Here is a 22,308-nt window from a genome sequence, read left to right as displayed (position 1 = left end):
AGATACCTATTCTTATAGGAGATTATTTAATGATCTGTTAGGCAGAAAGAACTTATCTTTGTCCTCAACTCCCGGGCTTGCCATGTGTAAATCCATTTTCTTTTCCCCAAGGTGAAAAGCTCCGCGTGCTGGGCTACAATCACAATGGGGAGTGGTGCGAGGCGCAGACCAAGAACGGGCAGGGCTGGGTGCCCAGCAATTACATCACGCCCGTGAACAGCTTGGAGAAGCACTCGTGGTACCACGGGCCGGTGTCGCGGAACGCCGCCGAGTACCTGCTGAGCAGCGGCATCAACGGCAGCTTCCTGGTGCGGGAGAGCGAGAGCAGCCCCGGCCAGAGATCCATCTCCCTGCGCTACGAGGGCAGGGTCTACCACTACAGGATCAACACTGCCTCCGACGGCAAGGTAGGCTCCGGGCTGTGCAAACCCAGCTGGGGTACTTGGTGGAGCAGTAGCACTCCAAACGAGCGGTTCTGAGCTCTGGTCACAGGGCTTGCCATCTGTGGTTACAGTGAACTTTGAGATTCTGACATAGCTGGGACAAAACAGTTCTGTTCCTTTAGCAAACTGTGTAAATACAGATCAGCAGGAACATTTTATCCCTTTCTTAAGGGAGAAAATAATAGAGTTAGATCAGAGCAGAATCAAATAGATCTTTAATAAGAGATTCTGAGAATTCTTGTCCCTTATGTTCAAAAGATAATCTCTGACTGTCAAATCAGGAAAGTCAGCCCCTGTTGCTAATAATCTTATAAATATTAGGGACAGAACGCTTTCTGAGGTATTCTGCAGTATTTTTAACTACTGTTTTGATTTCTCTACAGTATTTCAGCGTGATCATTGGAGACGGGTAGGCACTTTCACTTTTATATGGGCTTTGTCCCCAGTTCCTTCATTTTTTTCCCTAGATTGTTGTGTGCTGTAGCAGTGGTGCAATGCTGTGCTTTGTGGATGCTGCAGAGAAATGTTAGCACAAAAGTGTAGTTTTTCACAGGTTTTTGTTTTGATTTCATGGAAACATTGCTACTGGCGTTGGAATTTGGAAAATGTTGTTTTCTAACAAATCTATTTTAAGCAGTGTCTCTTTAGATCCTGTGCAGAAGTTTAAGTGTGGGTCTGGAGCATGGCTGCTGAGGCTCTTCTTGCCAGCATCTAATAGATGACAGATTCTGTGCCATTAAATTTCTTCAAAAGAAAAAAATAAAAGTAATTAAGTATAGTAGCAGTCCACTGTGCCCAATTTTCCTTTGTCCTGTGAGAGCTTTACTCTTTACAGCAATGCTGACAGCAAAAACCTTTAGTATGAAAATACAGGGAACCAGTGTACACCGTGTTTCCTATTGATCAGACTCAGCACTCTAAAACCTCCAATAAGATAACCAGATTTTACTTAGTGATGAAATACTTTTTGTCTGCTTTAGCAAGTGGATTGTAATTGAGACAGTTCTGACCATGTTATTTAAGGCAATATATTTCCAACTTATGGCATTTTAATTTTTCCTTCTCCCTCCCATGTAGACACTCTCTGTGGTCAGCATCAGCTCTGAAGTGCTGACATGCACCGTACTTGAAGGACTACATGGCAATCTAGAATATTATTCCTCCTCCTGTCTCTGTAGAGGATATTCCTTCTATTCCCATAGATGATGGCAGATGAGCAGTGCTCACATGTGAACGTTTTGAACCAAAGGCTCCTTGGGTTGCTGTAAATAAGCATGTGTCCGTGAGGAGATAGCACATGTTCTCCATTTGAGCTCTAAAAGAGTTTGGCATAAGAAGACTTTCATCCCAGCAGAGCTGTTTTTATTCCAGAAAAACAATTCTGCAGAACTCCAGTAATCCATTCAGGTCTGTGTTAGCCACGTTAACTGTTCCTTTTCCACAAAGTTGCTTGCACTGGTGTTTTTGAGAAAAAAATGCAGGTTGGAACAATTCGCTAAAGCAGATCTGCAGCTCATGGTAGTTGGAAATACAAAGTTGAGCAGCAGCAGTGACCAAGACCTGTGGCTTTTGGGCGTTGCAGGATCAAGCAGAGAGGTAGCCACGGTCCTCCTGATGCTGTGCCAAGTGCCAGCATCCCTGCAGGAGGGGTAGTTTGCCATGTCCATGCATCATGTGCTGCAGTTCACAGCCTGGCGTGTTAAACCTCATCGGTTTCAATTTGCGTTAACGAGCCGGGCAGTGAATTGCGACATCTTAGCGGCAGATGTGCTGCTGGGCTGGGGACACGGTGCTCTTCCAGCACCCTGTTCCTGGCTGTCAAAGCTGAGGAGCTGGGAAGAGAAACAGCCAATATCCCTGTTTGTCCCTCTGCAGAATGGAGGCTGCTGGAGCAGGTCCTGCTCTGAGCTGCTTGTGTCACACTCTATTTATTACTGGCTTCGCAGCAGATTGTGGCCGTGCTGCATGAGAGCTCTTACCTTCACTGCCCTGAGCACCTGCGGCCCTCCCAGCCTGCTGTATCCTTAGTCAGCCTGTCCAGGGAATTTAATATCTCCCAGTGCTGCAGTAAGGATGAATGGCTTCGGTGGGATCATATCCTGTGCTTGACAGAACATGCTTCGGGAGAAAGAGGTATTAGAGAAGTGTGTGGAGCAGCTGCTGCTCAGCACAGTGGTGTGTCCTGCATTTCAAAGCCTTACCCAGACATTTTCCTGGGGGAAAATTGAAGGGACTAGTGAGATCAGAGGTTTGTACATCTTAATTTTAGTACAAATGATAATGAATGCATTGGCGTTCAACAACTTCAAAAAAATTCCTCTGGGAAATTTTTCTTTATTTCCCACTTTAATGGGTCATACTATTTTGGACCACCCTCTAATGTTTTGTTTTGTTGGTTGGGTTTTTTTTAAGGAAGGTATTAAAAATGACCTGTCTTGATTTGGCTGGCACAGTGCAGCCAGTCATCTGGTAAACCACTTCCGTGGTACAGAGGACTTGGTTTTCCTGACTTGATAGTATTTGAGGGAAAACCTATTGAGTAACCCAAATGAATAAATAGCCTTGTCCAGCCACTTTTTCAAATCCTGCTGTCCTCAGCAGGAAGGAAACAGGACTGGGGTCCTGCTTGAGTCTCCTGGATCCTCCAGTGGCTGAATTGGATGCAGACTTGAACCATAATGGATTTTTTGGTGTGAATGTTCCATTTTATCTGCTGAGTGGGGGGAGCAGGAGTGCCACTGGATTCAGGGTGTGCTGAGGTTAGCATGGGCCAGTTTAACTACCTGCACAAAATACCCCAGCCAGGAAAAAGAGATGTGGCCTGGTGGCAGAAGTGTAGATGAGCAGCCCATTTGTGCAAGCAGAGCCTCTTGAAAAAGGACTGGTGTTTATGGTTTGTTTGCTAAACAAAAATTGACCAAATAATGTGTCAACAACATAGCCAGGAAGCAAACTTGAGTCCCTACAAAACTCGGATGCTGGGTCTGTTACCTCTGTGAGAGTACAAGTCAGCAGCACCACATGGTTTTCTTGTTGGGTGTCATCAGTGAGAGGTTAGAAAAAACCTGCCTGCAGATTAAACACATTTACTGGTGGGCATTTATCTTAATGTAAAGGGAAAACTTCATGAGTGTTAAGGCATGGAGTGTTGTTTTTGTGGCCTGGACAGGGCAGTCCTGCTCTGTCCTCATCCTGCTACAGCTGTTCTCTGAAATCTTTGGCCATTTATTTAACTTCTTTCTCCTTCTGTAACAGGATCATACAATCTGTCACACTAAATACAGATATCTCTAATTTTCATGATATATAACTTGTCATAAAACCATGGGGGAGCTTCCTTCTCCATGCCTCTCTAATACTTCCAAGTAATCCTGGAGTTCAGCTTTTTCTACATCCATATTTTTAGATGTTAATTCTCAGTGTAACATGGGAACTGCTCATACCACTGCAAGTACTTCAAGTCGTTCCCAAACAGGCATAGCTTGTTCTAAATTGTGGTTGTACTGGCTAATCCTTGGTCACTCACACCAAGCAGTTGTAACAACCTCTTATGTTGTCACTTTTCTGTTCTGAGAACATCTGGTTTTACGGTGATTGCATCTATTTGATCATGAAAAGTGTTGTAGGTTTTTGTAGGGATTTTTTTGTTTGAGGGGGATTTTTTAGCCATAGTGTTGAAACGAGATTTCAAAAGAATATCTGATTCATTCTGGTAGAGAATTGTGAACATGCTATCCAGGAGGTTGCCATTATTTTCCAGTCTTCATTAAAAAGACTAATCAAGTTTGAGGGTGGTTTTGTCCCTTCCTGCAAACATTTCTTTCTCTTGCAAATGAAGCTCCCTTTTTTGTTGGTGATACTCTCTTATTGTAGGAGCTTCTCGGATGCATTTTCTTTTTCCATCCAAATACTCTGTCTAGGTGGAAGAAGCAGAATTTTACCCTAAGTCTGGAATTTTTGGATGCCTGGTAGCCCCATCAACTTCTCAGCCTCCTGAAATCCCAAACAGGTGGCCAGTGCATATGCAGAAACTGTTGAGTGTACATCCAGCATATCAGAAGCATTTGGGAAGTTTGATCATAGCTGTTGGCATGTGATGTGAGCTGTAGGACTAGCTCTGTATGGAGTGGACAGGAATTTGGGTGGCCTAATATGGTGCTGCTCTTCCTTCAAGCTTGTCCCTTGCCAAACCTTGTTCCTTTGTGAGAAATGAAGCTCTTCCATCTTCTGTGTTATAGTCTAGACTATGATGCAAAATGCGTGTTGATACAAAGATTTCTCCCTGTCTCCTTCAGGTGTAACCAGCACTTTACAAATAATTAAATTTCTAGCTTTTTTCACTTTGCCTGGCAGAAGACTGGGCTTCAGGATGAAAACTGGAAACACACAGCTCTGGTGGGAGGGAGTCAGTTGTCCATTATCTTTAGCAGGATTTTAGGCTTAAAATGGATCTTCTGTATAAATGTTAAGAAGGTAACAAATATGGGTTATCATGCCTCGCAGCAGGTTTTCATTCAGTGGTAATGATTTTCCTTCTGTGCTATCGATCAGTGCCAATCACAGGGATGGAGCAGACCAGCTCCTGCCTTCATGCTAAACCTCTGCAGAAGCTCAGGCCTAAAGCAGGGAAAACTCTGGTGTGCCAGTGATGCTTCAGGGAGAATTTAGGCAGGTGAAACTGTCCTAACCCAAACCGTAATAGTGAAGTCAAGAAGACACTGAGGGTGACAACCCCCATACTCTCCAGGAAATGTCCCACTGACCAGACTTTGAAAAAAGACATCTCAAGCAACAGCATGCCATTCTAGTGCTATTTGCAACCGTTTCTGCCCTGTTGTTTTGGTGAAGTGCATGTATTTTCTCCTGAATCCATGCCTTTCCCATGTAAGCATTGATTGTTCTGGGCTCTGGAGCTGGTTACAGAGCTTCTGGAGCTCACAGTTCCATGGCTCAAGTAGAAGCAACACCACACTTGGCTTTCACAATTCTGTGATGCAGTTCCTGTGTACGAGCTCTCCGATGGGCATTACCTGAACGAGCTTTTCCCTTCCCCTTTGGTTCCCAGCTCTATGTGTCTTCAGAGAGCCGCTTCAACACCTTGGCAGAGCTGGTCCATCACCACTCCACCGTGGCAGATGGGCTCATCACCACGCTGCACTACCCGGCCCCCAAGCGCAACAAGCCCACCATCTACGGCGTGTCCCCCAACTACGACAAGTGGGAGATCGAGCGCACCGACATCACCATGAAGCACAAGCTGGGTGGAGGCCAGTATGGAGAGGTGTATGAAGGAGTCTGGAAGAAGTACAACCTGACAGTGGCTGTGAAAACTCTCAAGGTAGGACTCAATGTCTGAGCATTCCCCATTCAGCTGGGAGCATGTTCAGGCTGGCTGGCTGCCTTCGGTTCTAGTTGTGTTTGCGTTGATGGTGGCCCTCCCTTTGAGTGCTGTAGGCTGGAAATGGAGTATTTTTAAAAGAGTTTGATCCTCTTATGCTTTATGCAATACCTATAACACTCGTATCTAAACAAAGGAGGATGTTAACAGCACAGTTTTTTCTGGAGAATGGATGAAACCTTAGAAAAGTAAACAGTGCCGCGGTGTCTCGTGTTCAGGGTGTGGTAAAGGTGAGCTCTTCATGGATGAGCACACCAGCACAAGTTGGTGTATTAAAGAAAACTGTGGATTGTGAGTCAGTCAACATAAAATTCAAAGGTTGTGCTTGAGGGAGGCTTTCCATGTTTTGATTTTCTGTCTTATGTGGCGTCTTTCCCAAAAGACAAGCTCCCTGTGTACCTGGAAGTCTTAAGCAACTGTTCGCAGCTGCTTCTTATCAAAAGACACAAGAGGAGGAAAAATGGCATGCAAGCTAAGGTATATTAAAATTCATAAGTGCCTTTAATGAAGAACTGGATAATCAGTTCTGTTTCTGGCTCTGCTCCCTGATTTCTGCGTCTTAGTTTCCTTGTCTCTTGAAATGCAAATAGTGCTCTGTGAGTTCATAAGGTCATTTCTTAATTCATCTATGTTTATAAAACTGTCTTGAGATCTTCTGGCACCATCTGCACGCATTGCATTTGATTGCTTAATAGGAGTTTATGCAAACTTGACACCATGTTCTCTCTCCTCGAATGGGGACGTGGTTTGGTCTTGCAGAAACAAACAGAACCGAGGGTTTCGTTTGTTTCTTTTTGGTTTTTTTGCAATGGAAATTTTGAAGTGGAGAGAATTTGTAGACGCTTCAATGTCAGGGGAAGAACTTTTCCTTGATTTGGGGAAAATATTTCTTCCTTGCTCTCTGAGCAGCAGCTGCCTCAGTACTTCTGGGTTGCCATGGCTGCAGAAAGTATTTTCATTTTGGCCTTTTCTGTACTCTGGAGGTTCCTGCTGCTGCTCCCGGCGGGGGAGTCCAAGTGCAGCTTGCACAGGGAGCGAGTGACATCTAGTGTTGTCCCTGCTCGGGATTGCTGGGAGCGCCGCGGTGCAGGTGAGCTGGGATGTGACCAGGTTCAGCAAAACTCCTGCTCACACTGAGGAGAGCTCAGCTCTTCCCTGCAGCACGGCTTGCAGTAACATCTTCCCGCTGCTGGTTGCAGCGTGAGGATTCCTGATGCTTTCAGACTTGCCATCTTGCTCCAAGCTGAAGTTGTTGCTTTCATTCTCTTCTCCCTAAAAGCCATCAACAAAGACAAGCTTCATGTTATCCCAGCAAATCTGTTTGTGCAAAGGAGAAACCTTAATACAGACCATGGCTGTTTCAAATAAATAAATATTTAATGAAACATGACTAAAAGTGGTTCATAATGTGGTATGGAGCAGCATGTTCCACTGGGGAGTGTAAGAACAACCAGGAAGAGAGTTGAGAAACACTTCAACCTGCAATTATGTACGCTAAAACCATCCTTAAAAGCAAATTTATAATCCACCTTCTTTAAATCCATTAGTCTACTGCCTGACAGGTGGGATTATAGCTTTCTTCAAAGTTTTGGGAAACATTTTAAAATCACATTTATATCCCATTTCTACTGGGAAAAACAAGCCTTTTGCAGCTTCTGCCTGAATCTTTGGATGACTCATTTTATTTTCCTTTGAGAGAATGTTTTTCAAAACTTTGTATGATTCTTCTTGCTCCTTCCCCCTCTACCTCAGATATCTCTATAAGAAAGATAAAGGAGAGCAAAGACTAAAAGAGAGAGGAGGAAAAAAGTCCTTCCAGCATCTTTTTGAATAATGATGCTTATGAACACCCATTTGTTGTTCAGTTTTCTGTCAAGTGTCTAAAGATAGCTCATGGCTGGCACAGAGCTGGAGAAGAAGCGATGGAAGCAGCACACGCTGTTCCTCAGTGTTTAACTGGAGAGGGCAAGACCATGTTTTGGTTATGAAATGTTGCCTCTTAAAATCCATCCCTGGCAGCTCTGTGAGTTGCACAGGACACAGGGGCTGTTATAACAGGACACGCTCTGAATTTGTGTTTTTACCCCCAAATTGGACAGGAGCACGAGGCAGTGGCTGCAGGGACACGGAGCTCTGTGACCTGCACTGGACCAAGTGCAGCTGGTCGTGACTCTGGCCACAGCTGGTTCTTCTGAGGGCCATTTAATGGCTGAGCTGCTGTGAGCTGGTCAGCTCAGCACATTTCTTACTTCTCACCTCGGCTCTGCTGCCCCTAGGACTCCTTTTGCTTTTTCTTTTGTGTGTTTTTTTTTTTTTCCTTTATTTTTTCCCTGGCAGAGAAGCCTGTGTTTTAAATTAGGCAACATGTAACCCTGGTGTCCCTTAATGCCATGGCATGGCCCTGTGCTTTGCTGGGAAAATGCTGGACAGCCAGAACTGTTTTATTTCTGCCATGGTTTAGTATAGTGGGAGCTGGAAGCCAGTTAAAGCTTGGTCCTCTCCACGAGATCAGATTTGCAGAGAGGTCATTGCTACCGTGGTTCTCTGTATGTGTCCTTCCTATTAATATGGTCACTGAGAGGTAAGAAATTTCAAACTGTGGAGCAGCTATGCAAAGGACAAACCTTCCAAGGTTTGTGTAGCACGAATAGGACAAAGGCACATTTAGGATAATTTTGCAACCTGGATTATTAACCCAGTTTCCTTTGGCAAAGAGAATAGTTTAAGGTTCTGCTCACAAGGACCTTTGGACTATTAGTTTTGACAGTGTGTTGAGCAAATCGCAGCTGTCAATCAAGCTAATTGGCAATGAATAGTAAATGATTGAATGGAAGTGTTGGAAAAATGTTCTCAGTGCTAAGTGCAGAGCAGGGAGCTGGCTGGATCTCACAGTGGCAGCCTACTGTTATCGTTCTCACCAGCAGCAGTAAATCCTTTCCAATCCTTCCCTAAAACACTTTGTCCATGTAGCCTGTCAACATTAATCCATCATTGAAAAAAATATGGATATAGAAAGAAACATTGCTTTAGGAATAGATCTGTATTTTTGCACCACTTTGAAATGACCTTCCGGCCATTTGGGGCGTATCTGCTTCAGAAAAATATGTCTTTTGAGCAAGATTGTATCTTCCTTGGTTTTGTGCTGTGCCAAACCAACTTTATGGTGCCCAAGAAATTGGTAGTGACACGTCTACCCAGAATGGATACATCATGGGTCAGGCTCTAAATGCCAGAAATGATTCTGTGAAACCTTAGGTTTTCAGTCACACCACGGCTGCCATCAGTTGTGCCTCCCTGACTGAGAGAGGGGATTTCTTGTTCCTGCTCAGTGAACACAAGGGCTTGCCTTTCAGCAGCCTCTCAAGCATTTGATTGTGGTGTATCCTTTCTTTTATGTTCATTCTTGTTCCTTTCCTGTACTTTTTATTTCATGTTTTTTTTTTTTTTTTTTTTGTTAGGAACAAGCTTGTTTTTCCTTTTCAGCTCCCAAGCGCTCTGTGAGAAACCCTTCACAAAAGGGATATGGATTTTCTTGCCCCAGCAAGCTCAGCTAGTATGAAAATGACAAAAATATGTATTTTTTAAATCATACAAAAAATTAATGTTTGTATGGCTTTGTGTTGTGGCTACAGGGAAAAATTACTGTGTGAGAACTGTGGCGTATGTTGCCAGTTTGCAGTTCTTTTTGTGTCCTCATACAAAAATCTGTTTCTCCTTTGTGTATGCTGCCTTTGCCAAAGCTTTGCCATTGTTCTGCAGGAGGATACCATGGAGGTGGAAGAGTTCTTGAAAGAAGCTGCAGTAATGAAGGAGATCAAGCATCCGAACTTGGTGCAATTATTAGGTAAGTGATAAATACCAAGCAGAGGGATTTGAACTAAACCCTTGTGCAGTGATATGGATGTTAAGGAGCAGATAAGCTGCTTACCATACCAAGGCTTTAAATACAGACACTTATTGTCTGGCAAAATTCGCAATTTGTACCACTAATACATGATTTTTAATGATCTCGTCTCCCTAATGTTTAATTTGCCAGAGGCTGAAGCAGAAAATTAAGCCCCTCTATTAACCACTTCTAAGCAGAATCCGTTCTTTCCACGAGCCCCATTTTTCTGCCTTCTGGAGGTACAAATTGCCTTTGAGGATGAAACCTGAAGATTCACTGATATTCTCCAACATTCACTGTCGACTTTATGTTGTTCCCCAGGGGTGTGCACACGGGAGCCTCCTTTCTACATCATCACAGAGTTCATGACGTATGGCAACCTGCTGGATTACCTGCGGGAGTGTAACAGGCAGGAGGTGAATGCTGTGGTGCTGCTGTACATGGCAACTCAGATCTCTTCAGCCATGGAGTACCTGGAGAAGAAAAACTTCATCCACAGGTAGGAAGGACAGTGAACACCCTTGAATCTTGAGCACAGAACAATCCTTGATGTATTTTCCTCCCTTTCGGTCTATCACAGCATTGATTGGTGTCATATATTTAACACACTAGTGCAAATCTGGCACAGTCTATTAACCTGTCTAAAGGATGGGTTTTCTCTCAGGGTTTTTCTCTTGCCTTTGACATAGATGCAGGTGAAAGACACATCAGTACTTAAATGTTTTGGGCAAGGCCTGAAATGTGAATTTAAGCCAAAGTAATGGACTTTGAATGGATCAGATAAGCCATTTCCTTGTTTCTACCAGCCTTTCAAACCAGCTGCAGTTGGTGATGCTGGATGTGTGCAGGTCCCCGCAGCAGAATCACCCTCCAAGCACCGCCCCAGCCCCTGTTCTTTCTTGTTAGGTTCACTTTGTTTTCCACTGCAGGGATTGTTCCATGCTATTGTCCAGATTGTGTATTCACTTTAATAAGCATCTCTGCTGTCTTTAAAGTCTCAGGGACTCTGACCTTTAAAGTGTGCTGCAATTATGGCTGGAGCTTTGCGTTCCTCGTCTGCAGAAATGGGCTCCTGGCAATGTAATGACACATCCTGCGCCAGGGCTCGAGCGTGCCTGAGCTTTGTACAAGATGCTCTCGGTGTTGTAGCGTGACCTTTCCTGCCCAATTAACTGGAATATGGAATTAGCACATGGTTTTTTTTCATAGAGACAAATACGAAGATCGTGTGTAAAGTTCTAGGTGCTCTTCTAAGCCACGAGTTGCCTTTGCTGCTTGAAAGGCCTGGTTAAATGCTGCTATCAGTCAATAAATTGAACAGTGATGCTGCCAATTAAAATTTCCAGCCTTTGATTTGCTCTGTTGAAAGGATTTTGTCCCTTCAGCCCGCAGGAAGTAAACTTTTAAAACTCCTTTGTGTGAATCTCATTTGTCTTCTCTGCCATTCATTTCATTTCCTCTTACTTCTGATGACCCATTTATCTAAAATAAATAGTAGCATTTTTCCTTATCAGCCACCCCCATAACCACCTACCCAATTATTTGAGGACTGTTGTCACAATTCACATCCATGGATTCAAATGCTGGGCTCTGACCTCATTTAATGAATCAGGAAGGAGGAGGAATTTGATTATGGAGAGGAGCTTTTATTTAGATACACATTGTAGTAATCAGCATTGATAAGAAGGTACATTCAAAAACACTGTGAAATTTAAATGGGCATCCAGTAAGATGTAGTTTTTTCTGTTTTTTAATTTATTCCAGTTGAGCAGAACAAGCAACAAGAAACAGCAGTGTCTGCCTCATATCTAAAGATCTCACAGGAGCTTCCTGGCACAATCAATTTTTAGTTCAATGTGACATAATCTAGAAAAGTGTTTTTAACAAAACCTAATATTAGGAGAAATGTGCTTCTGTGCTTTACATTTTTATCCTCCTGAAGCATTTCCAAGGATGCAAACAGCACGTACAAGCCAGGGAAGTCACAAATGCAGCGTGCACATCTCTCACCTGCCAGGGTGGGGCCAGTGGTGGAAAAAAAATGCGGAGAAAAAGTTAAATCTGCTTCTTGCCCAGTCCTTTGAAAATGCCAGCACTGATAGCAGAGGCTCCAGCAGGTTTGCAAAGGCCAAATACTAGTTGTGAACAGGTTGTGTTGTGAAAGGTGGTACACCTGGGAGGAGGAAGAGCACGGCTGAGAGCTCATCCTGGTGCTTAAGCAAGGACTGGAAAAGGAGTTCTGGAGAACAACTGGTGTTGGCTGGGGTGACTGAAGTGCTGCAGAGGTGGGCAAGAAGTGAGGAACTGAAACTCAGTTTATTCAGTGCTCATCCCCAGCTATTGATAACTTGAGCACTGACATTTCTTTGAAATATTTTTATCCTGAGGGTGGCAGCTTTTATTGAAAGTGAGGGGGCTTCTTGAAGCTCTCACTTCAAATTAGAAGGGAAAAAAAAAAAAATTCAGATGACAGTTTTATGAAGACGAAATGGAAAATAACTTTCCCTCTTGTGTGTGTGCATGTAACTCCAGAATTTCTGTGTAATATTTGGATCAAAATAATCACACAGGCCCAGGTTTCTTCGGAAACAGCAGGCTTCCTTGCTATCAGTAAAAGTGAGATTGTAAAGACTTCTCATTGCCTATTTTTGGTCTTCTTTTCAGGGACCTTGCTGCCAGGAACTGCCTTGTAGGGGAGAACCACTTGGTGAAGGTGGCAGACTTTGGCCTGAGCAGGTTAATGACGGGTGACACCTACACAGCCCACGCCGGAGCAAAATTCCCCATCAAGTGGACTGCACCAGAAAGCCTGGCCTACAACAAGTTCTCCATCAAATCCGACGTCTGGGGTAAGAATTTGCATGGGCAAATTAATGCAGATGATAGTCTTCTTTTCCAGGGCTGTGAAATGAGGCCGTTGTGAAACATTTCAAGAGGGAGCAGGAGGTTCCCTGGTTTGAGCCACAATGTTCTGTGAGCTTGTCAGAGTGCAGGAACTAATCTCTGCTTGGGCAGTCTCAGCAGAGCACAGAGAATGCCCGCCTGATTTTATATATTTGAGTTGTTGGCAAATATGAAAAGTAAAGAGTAGTGTAATGCTAAAAGAAATGTATGAAATGGGACTGAAGAGCACCAGTGCTACTGCCTTGATGGAATTCTGGCATAGGACTATGAAGTGATACATTATTATATAGCCAAAAACTTTCTATGTACTTCAAAGAGTAAAGAATCTGGTTCATTTTATGTTAAAAAAAAAAAAAAAAAGTGTGTATCTGTCTAGTGATAGCTCCAAGCTCGTCTTTCTGCATTTTAAAGGAATAATCTTTGGAATGAGATGAGGAGAAGCAGAGGGAAAATTTGATGACAAATGGTTATTGAAGAGCCCTGAAGTGCTGGTGATAAGAGTAGACTTAGCTAAATTGAGCTGTATTGTATCAAATCTGACCACAGAAAATCTCATTGTACTTTTATCAGTACATTTCTTTGGATTTTATATCTCTGCAATAGCTGTTGGTCAAATTCTCAAAAGTGCCCAGTGACATGATACAGAAGTTTGTGGAATGTGGTCCCAAAGGCACTTGGAAAATGATATCCTGAGCATTTTCTATGTATAAACCAACAGAGAGAAGTGAAGCAGAGATGAAGTTTTCTGCAGTTTAGGGGGAAAATGTGCAGAGAAAGGTTTTATGTTGAAGAAACTTTTAGGTAGATGGCTGATGTAAAATGTTTTGTAGATGGAGGAGGAAAAGCCAAAACAGCCTTCCAAGGAGTATGTGATTGCTGACCAAGGTGTTTCTGCTGCTTTGGGTTTCCTTGTGGTGTTGGCTGTTGAGTGTCTGCCACAGTCTTAGGATGTTGCTGTACTGCTGTGGTGGCTGCAGGATCCCTGGTGCCTTTCAATAGCAGAGTGCTCGGGGGAGGAAAGATCCCAAAGGAATATGGAGTATCTTTATTTAGGGTTAATGTAACCTCGGGAAGCAGCGTTGGGGCAGTGGGCTTTGGGATCTCATCAGAGATCAGCTGTCCCCAGAGGCCAGGGCTGCTGCTGGGCACGCCAGGGTTTAGATGTTTTCACCTCAGTGCCTCAAGACAGCAATCAAAGAAAATTGTGCACAGAAATGTCTAATGTAAATTGCCCTTGGTGGCGTTGCCATGTAATGTGATGTGATTTCCTTACTTATGCAGAATTGTAATCGCTTTCTCTTCAGGTTAAGAGCAGAATAGGGTGACTGAACTAATTACATGCCGGTTGTTGAACTGGTGTTGGGTTTATTCTGTGTGCCTGACTCCTGGGTTAGCTGCCTGACCCTGCTGCTGACCTGCATCCCCACTGACTGCTGCCACTTGAATGCCTGTTCCAAGACCCTTTTTGTGCTCTCCCTTTTCCTATTCAGCTTTCCCTGGGCCCAAAATGTCTCACCCTCACCATATCTTATTGGTAGCAACTGCTGAAACTTTCCTCTCGCTGCTGCCTCCCAGATTCCCCTTCCAGACCACACTGCAGCTAAACAAGGGCACCCCAAAAACAAGGAGCTATTAAAATGTGCAAGTCCTCCAGGGAGAGTTGCAAATGAGAGGAGCTGTCACACTGAGGGAGCGACTGCAGTGCAGCAGTGAAGCAGTTTCAGCTAATCCACTGTGAAGTCTCTTAATTGTGCCTCTAATAGGACTTGAAGGATCTCAAGGCGTTCAGGTTTGAGACAACTGATACATTGAAAATTAGTCTAATTCTACCCTGTCATATCGCAGGAGACTTGTCTGTGCTGACGGAGAGGCTTGTTACGCTTCTTTAACATTTAAGCTGCTGCTGAGCATGGGATCTGAGCCACCCAGGGCTGGTCTAAGTGTGCAGCACTGTTTAGTGACGACTCCCACTAAACATCCTCTCAAATTCAAGATGAAAACAAAGCTTATTGATTTTTTTTTCCTCTCTTTTTTTTTTTTTCTTCTCTCTCGTTCTCTACTGCAGCCTTTGGTGTTCTGCTGTGGGAAATTGCAACCTATGGTATGTCCCCTTACCCTGGGATTGACCTGTCTCAAGTCTATGAGCTGTTGGAGAAGGACTATCGTATGGAGCGTCCTGAAGGCTGTCCTGAGAAAGTTTATGAACTCATGAGAGCATGTAAGTGTTTCTTAGCCCTGCAGATGCTGCTTTTTAGCTCTGCAAGGGTGCAATAAAAGTGCAGGGGTCTGGCTATGTACCACAAGGCATGAGAATCCCCTGCCAGTATCAGGGAAGGTGCAGTGCTCTGTGGAAGTGTTTGGTTAAAACTGCTTTCTCTAGAGGATGAACATGCTATGAAACCAGCTGTTCATCTCTATTGGGAGCCCACAGGCCCAGAGAGGAGATTTGTTGTGGATCTCAATGCTTCCTTTGTCTCCTTTTTCCTGGCTACTTAAAGGAAAGCTTGTGCTCCAAGGATGAAGCAGGAGCTTCATTTGGCTTCTTGCAGGACTGACTGTGACTCTTCACTGTGGCCTTTTGGTACGTGACTCAGTGCCCTGCACTCTTCCCCAGCAGTGCTCAGCACCTACTGTCACACACTGACACCAAAACCTGATTTAGGGAATGCGGGGTGTCTGCCACTGTCACTGAGCCAAAGTGGTTGCAGACACTCAGCACCCTGTAAATCAGATTTTCATGTCAGTATTTTATCTCAGTGTATTGGAAGGGAACTGTGATTTCTGGCTCCTCCTGGTGCAGGGTACTGAGTGTCTGCTGCTGGAGGGAAGATTTGAGTGGTGGTGTGCTTTTTTTCAGGCTGGCAGTGGAGTCCTTCTGACAGACCATCCTTTGCTGAGATCCATCAGGCCTTTGAAACGATGTTTCAGGAATCCAGCATATCTGATGGTAGGTCTGGGTCCCCGTTGGACCAGCAATTCCAGGGGTGAGGAAAAGGCTGACTTCATAGACTGCTTTGCAGTGAAACTCAATCCTGTGTTATACTATCTGGTGTAAATGATGTGGAAAGCAGATATTTCTGTACATGTGGTTATACTTTTCTGGGCAAAGATTTCATTTTAAAGGGCCAAATGGCTGAACAACTCCGAGCAACCCCAGTTTTGTGTTGTTTGCTTTTCTTTTGTGCTATTAATTCCAAACAGAGGGATAGTTTTTTATCTTCAGTTGATTGCAGTGATTTTTTTCTTCTGTGCATTGCAGAGGTGGAGAAGGAACTGGGAAAGAAGGGCATGAGGAGTGTCGTGAGCAATTTCCTGCAAGCCCCAGAGTTGCCAACCAAAACGCGAACATCGAGGAGAGCCGCCGACAGCAAAGATGCCAACGAGGGCTTGGAGACTGCACATGCTCGAGGCCAGGGGGAATGTGGTAGGTTTTAATTAAAGTCATTATTCCTTCAGGAAATACAGGGGGAAACAAAACGCACATCTAGCTCCAGGCCCTCACGTAGGCAAAGCTGTGCCTAATCACAGGTGCCATCTCTCTGTACCAGCGCTGTGTTTCTGGGTGACAGGCTGCTGAGTTTGCTGTCCTGGGTCCAGAACTCCTTTTATTAGTTTTTGCAAAGGTGGGTTGTTAATTCTGGAGCCAGATACACACAGCAGCTGGGAGTGTGAGTCTGTAACTGGCTGAGGGACCGGTGATCTCCCTGCTGTTGCTTAGAGAAGCCCTTGGAGTTCTTTTAACTTAATGGCTGTTGCCTGCAGCTCCCTAAAGACCAGAGCCTGAGCACAGAGCTCTCTGATCATATCCTCTTCCCATTCCCTGGCAGGAGCCATCAGTGGGATCTCCCACTGCATCTGAGTGCTGGGTAATCTGCTGTGTTCAAGCCATTTTACACTACCACACTGCATAATTTAAAGCAGGGTGATAGCTTGGGTTTAGCAAGCCCCATAAGGGAGGTTTCTTCACTGTTCCATCCTACCAGATTTGTGCTTGCAGCACAGAAGAGTATTACTCTTGGCAGGCACCAAATATAATTTCAGCGAGGGACAAAGAGGTATTTACAGACTCTTCCATAAAATTAAACTTCCAATCAGTTTTTTCAGGCACTTACCTTCCATTCCAAGGTAATAAAAGCAGTGGTAAAAGGCTGAATGAGTACAGGAGATTTGTGTCTAGCTCTATGCTTGAAAAACAAGAATGTAAAATGAAATGCAGTGGGGTTTTTTCCAGCTCCTGTTGAGGCTGCCTCTTCTGACCACTCATGTGATTAACCTCTTTTGTGTAATGTCAGATTCACCCAGTGGTACATGTTTCAGTAACCAAAGTACATCAGGGCAGAGGGAGGGGAAAATGAGGGGATTTAAAATGTTGGAAAAAGAAAGTATCAGTGACTCAGGAAGGAAGGTTATTTACCATATATAGGAAATATAATTGCCTATTATTACAAGCTTTTGAAATTAAAATAATTTCATTTGAATACTTGAGAGCTTTGAGAAATTAAAGTACAGCAGGCATAATATGATTTTAACATTATGCTGGGAATAATTTCATTCTTTACTGTGGAAGAAATTTTTTCATGATAAAGTTTTATTGCAGTTTCCCTTCCAATTGTCAGTGTTTCCATAGCAAGTCCAGCAGCTGGAAGCTGATCCTTAGTGCAAGCTGCTAGTTTTCTCTGGATTTCTGCACATCTACTGTGTCTGTACTCAGTAAGGCCATGGTCTGGCCCTTCTGGCTGTCCAGGTCCCCCTGAGTCCCATAGGAATGGTGCAGCTGCAGTGTTCCTGTGCAAACATGTTGTCCTCTCAAACTACGCAAATATTTTTTTTTCCAAATTCTCTCCCCTCAACCAAAATCCATTCCTCAGCCAAAATCCTAGCCATAGCATGATGATCACCAGTTTGTGACTAAGAAGCATCCTTCCTTATGACTCTGCTTCATCTCCCTTCTTGCTGCCTAGTCAAGCTGTAAATGTATATGCTGCCCTGCAGGCATTCCTCCTTTGGATTAGAATGCCATTGGAGTGCCTGGCCTGGGAACGAGCCCCTCTGTCAGTCAAACTCAGAGACCTTCAGGACTCTCTATGAATTTATTATAAACCATTATTCATTTTTAAGTACTGCTTGTAAGTGGAGGGAGGGTCACCCCATTGCTTCCCTCGGCAGCAGCGCTGCTGAAGGAGGCTGGCACTGCCCCTTTTCTCTGTTGCTGTACAAAACTGAGCATCTTCACAGTGGTACGACCTGAAGTGTCATATCTTGATCTCCATTTCTGCTCATGAAACAGTTCTTTCCATTCCCCACAAAGGATGACATCAGGAAAATGAACGAGGAGCCTGGGGATGGAGGTGGGTTACAGAGGTGCCTTATTAATTCAGAGGGTCAGCGATTCAAAAGACAGCAATAGCACAGGGACTAAAGCAGAAGCTTCTTCCTATTTATCTTCTTCACAGTGTGAAGTTTAGACAAATCTCCAGATGTGAGGAGGGGAATCTGAACACAAACATGTAGTGTTTGTATGTCGCTCTTCCAGTCAGAAACCCACAGGGAAGGTAGTTTGGCAGCCACCTCAGGAATGAATGGATGCAGGATCATGGACCACATTTAGTCCAGGCTTGAGTGTGGCTACACTTGCTTTGTTTCTGCTCTGAAGTTGTGTCTGTTTAGAGAACCTGCACCTTTTGGAGGTGCTGCACTGGTTTGATCCTGTAAGAAAATGGGTTATTCTGGCTCTTTGAGCAATGCTCAGAAAACTTTCCTTTTCCCTTGCAGACCTCCTGGATCATGAACCTGCTGTTTCTCCCTTGCTCCCACGGAAGGAGAGGGTGGCCCTGGAGAGCAGTTTGAATGAAGATGAGCGGCTGCTTCCAAAAGACAAAAAGCACAACCTCTTCAGTGCCCTGATCAAGAAGAAGAAGAAGACTGCCCCTACCCCTCCGAAACGGAGCAGCTCCTTCAGGGAGATGGACGGACACTCGGAGCGCAGGGCGGGCGGGGAGGAGGAGTGCAGGGATGCTGGCAACGGAGCTTTCATTGCCCCCCCTGCAGACACAGCTGAGCCCTCCAAGTTCCAGAGCCCGAGCAATGGGGCTGGTGTCACCAACGGGGTTGTGGCTGGGAACTCTGGGTTCTTATCTCCCCACTTACGGAAGAAGTCCAGCACGATGAGCAGCAGTCGAGGGGTGGCTGGTGAGGAGGAGAGCAGTTCCAACTCCAGCAAGCGTTTCTTGAGGTCCTGCTCAGCCTCCTGTGTGCCCCATGGAGCGAAGGACACAGAGTGGAAATCCGTGACTCTGCCTCGGGATTTGCAGTCCACGGGACGCCAGTTTGATTCCTCCACTTTCGGGGGGCACAAAAGTGAGAAGCCAGCACTGCCTCGGAAGCGGGCGAACGAGGCCAAGGCTGACATTGCTGTCAGGGGAACAGTGACCCCTCCTCCACGGCTGCTTAAGAAGAATGAAGAGACCCCTGATGATGTGTTCAAAGATGCAGAGTCAAGCCCTGGTTCCAGTCCTCCCACCCTGACGCCAAAACTTGGCCGTAGGCAGCCTGCTGCCCCTCCTCCCTCCAGCGGGCTCCACAAGGATGATGGAGTCAAATCCAGTGCCTTAGGTGCCACTGTGATGATGGACCAAGGTTCTGCTGCCAAACCCAGCCCTGCTGGGTTTGTGGGGGCCAGCAAAGCTTCCTCTGAGGAGCCACGCCTGAGGAGGCTCAAGCAGACCTCAGAGACAGCAGGGAAGGATAAAGGGAAGTTATCGAAGCTGAAACCAGCCCCTCCTCTCCCACTGTCTTCATCCTCCATTGCCAAGCCTGGGAAGGTTTCTCACAGTCCCAGCCATGAAGCAGCAGCAGATGTGGTGTCTGGGCCGAAATCCAAACAGTTGACTCAGGTTGGAGAGGCTGCAGGCAGTGATGCTGTCAAGCCAAACCAGTCAGGGGAAGGTGTGAAAAAGCTGGGGATCCCCTCTGTACCAAAGCCACAGTCCTCTACAAAGCTGCTGCTGAGCACAGCAACCCCAGCTGCCTCTTCCTCATCCGTACCCTCTGCCCCAGGCGGGGACCAGACGTCATCCACAGCCTTCATCCCCCTCATATCCACCAGGGTCTCGCTGCGGAAGACCCGGCAGCCCCCAGAGAGGATTGCCAGTGGCACCATCACCAAAGGGGTGGTGTTGGAAAGCACCGAGGCTCTACGGCTCGCCATCAGCAAGAACTCTGAGCAAATGGCCAGCCACAGCGCCGTCCTGGAGGCTGGCAAAAACCTCTACACCTTCTGCGTGAGCTACGTGGACTCCATTCAGCAGATGAGGAACAAATTTGCCTTTCGGGAGGCCATCAATAAGCTGGAGAACAACCTACGGGAGCTTCAGATCTGCCCCGCGACCGCCGGCAGCGGCCCTGCGGCCACCCAGGACTTTAGCAAACTGCTCAGCTCGGTGAAAGAAATCAGCGACATTGTTCAGAGGTAGCAAGAAACCAGGCTGAAAAACAAACAAGTGAATCAATCAATCAATCACAATGGGCCAAAGCCAGCTGTGGAGAGAGTAACGTGTGGACTGACAAAGGAGCGGGGCGTTCGCGTGAGGGCTGTGCCAAGGACGCAGACTGTGAATGGACGCCCCAGCTCCAAAGGGCAGGGCTGGGTTCAGGAGGCACTTCCCACCCTCTGAACTCAGATTCCCTGTGTTTCATATACTTGTAATCGTCTTATCTGTGGAGTTCTTGCCTTGTGGACTACAAGTCTAAATGCTGATGTCACACCATGCCTTTTTATTAATATTTTATTGTTCTGGACAGATTGTTGAGACTGAAGCCAGACTGGTGGACACTGAGATGACATCCTCCTCAGGAGGACTTTGTACTGCATTTTTGTCCCCCCCCACTGCCCTCCTGTGCATGAGGATGAGTGTTTGGATAGCAATATACCCACTGCATTTCTTGGGAGAGTTTGCCCAGCACATGGCCCTGGACCAAGTCTGACATTTACCTGACACTAATGCAACAGATTTGGTGCTTGGGAGGGAAGGGGGGAGAATTATTAATGTAAGGTTTTTTTAATGACTGAATGCTACAAGTGATGATTGCCCAAATTCTTCCTCCGATTCCACCTGCCACCCTTCCTTTCTGTGTTTTCAGTAGTTTCTCAGAGTTGTTGAGCTCCAGTGAATTGCTTGGGCTCGCAGCGTTGGAGGCAGCACCCGCTGGTGTCACAGCCCAGGAGCCTGTTCGTGGATCTCCCTCAGCAGCAGAACAGGCCTGGAGAAGGTCTGGAGGAGGATGTGGCATTCTGGTGATGTCTGACACTAATCAGGCTGGTCTTTGGGGTGGGGTCACAGAGCTTGGGCAGGTGGGAGAATGGCAGTGGGAAGAGATGGCTCGGGGTGAGTTCTGAGGCACCAGAGCAGCTGTTCTGGCTGAGCCTGCACATCGCAGTGGGTGAGAGCTCCTGTGTCTCCAGTTGGATTTCCAGCTGTTTGTTTTGTGAAGGGAGATGGAGCCTGGCCTCTGCCCTCCTGCAGAGCTTTGGGGGGCTGTGGTGCCTCCCCTTCTGTGCCACTGGAACCCCCTGAGAGGAGCTCCAGTGCCAGTACTCTGGGGTTAAAAGCAGTCCTACCTTCATGCCAGCGTGGTTCCATCCAGCATCAAACAAGGGTCTGTGGAGACTGCAGACACCTCTCTGGGGTGCATCTCCTGAGGGAACTGCCACAACATCCTGACAGCAAGACTCCTGGCCTTCCTTGCCAAGGTCCTGTGACCTTCTCAGTTAATGCTGGGAACTAACTGTGACTCGTGGCAATAGTGAAAGAACAAGGTTTAGGGCTATTAACAGTGCAATTTAACTCCTCTTAACAGTTCCAACCATAAGAAAAACACATTTCCCATTTTCTGTTCCCCTGTAACTCGTGACCCCTCTTGTGTATCTTAAACACTAATTGCCTTCAATTGTATTTTATGCTGTTCTCTTTGGAACTGTTTGTTTTGTATATGATTTCTAGTAGTTCACTCATGTGTGTTCATGCCACTTCTCGCCCTCACAAACAGCCATGACTTAACATGTGACAAATGTTCAAAAGAAAATACACACTTCTACCACAGGCTGCCTTTAAAAATGTAAGAAAAAACCCAACCCTTGAATTGTCTCTTTCCTGGAGGTACTGTTTTTACTTTGATAACATATTGTGCCACTATATTATACATTTGTATCTTGTTATTACACACTTTTGTAGACTTGTCTTTTTTACAGTGTGTAAATAGCTCTGTCCTTCATCTCTGTGATACTTAAGGGGGTCATTTCCCCTTTAATTTAGTCCAGTACAGATTGTTTCTGTACATGACTTTCAATTCTTCTCTCTTTCTCTGTTTCCATTTTTTGATTTGTTTTTTATTCCAGTCTCTCTTGCCTAGTATATTTAAAAATAAATCAATGTTGAGGAAAACTCTTGTTTGTCTGTTAGTGAGGCTTTTCCAATCCAGTTGACTCCCCTTAGGCTCCTCATCCAAAACCAGGAGTTCCCTGTTTGGGTGGTTCATTGTGACCCTTCAGCACAGTGGGATGGTCAGAGCCAGGCCAGCAGCCCCTTCCCATGTTCCTTTGATCTGGCTCTGAAAAGTCAGGAGAGAAAAGAGATGCACAGAGTAAGACTGTGTCATCACCCCTTCTTTGCTGTTGTCTT

At 45.5% G+C, this 22,308-nt stretch overlaps 1 protein-coding gene across 4 annotated transcripts in view; it reads left to right on the top strand.

The window, feature by feature from the left end:
* Nucleotides 1–22,071, top strand: part of ABL1 (ABL proto-oncogene 1, non-receptor tyrosine kinase) — a 77,527-nt gene extending 55,456 nt beyond the window's left edge. For 3 of the 4 annotated variants that reach the window (XM_053961769.1, XM_053961768.1, XM_053961770.1), the window contains 9 exons: nucleotides 112–407; nucleotides 5,509–5,781; nucleotides 9,601–9,685; nucleotides 10,049–10,226; nucleotides 12,392–12,576; nucleotides 14,697–14,849; nucleotides 15,489–15,578; nucleotides 15,891–16,055; nucleotides 18,404–22,071. In XM_053961769.1, the coding sequence (XP_053817744.1) occupies nucleotides 112–407; nucleotides 5,509–5,781; nucleotides 9,601–9,685; nucleotides 10,049–10,226; nucleotides 12,392–12,576; nucleotides 14,697–14,849; nucleotides 15,489–15,578; nucleotides 15,891–16,055; nucleotides 18,404–20,103 (3,125 nt within the window). In that variant the 3' untranslated portion in view covers nucleotides 20,104–22,071. The remainder of the gene's footprint in view (nucleotides 1–111; nucleotides 408–5,508; nucleotides 5,782–9,600; nucleotides 9,686–10,048; nucleotides 10,227–12,391; nucleotides 12,577–14,696; nucleotides 14,850–15,488; nucleotides 15,579–15,890; nucleotides 16,056–18,403) is intronic. The other variant, XM_053961771.1, reaches the window with a different exon arrangement.
* Nucleotides 22,072–22,308: the final 237 nt, after the last annotated feature.

Source organism: Vidua chalybeata, chromosome 21 (assembly GCF_026979565.1).
Source record: "Vidua chalybeata isolate OUT-0048 chromosome 21, bVidCha1 merged haplotype, whole genome shotgun sequence".
Lineage (NCBI taxonomy): Eukaryota > Metazoa > Chordata > Aves > Passeriformes > Viduidae > Vidua > Vidua chalybeata.
This window is presented reverse-complemented; position numbering and strand designations above follow the sequence as displayed.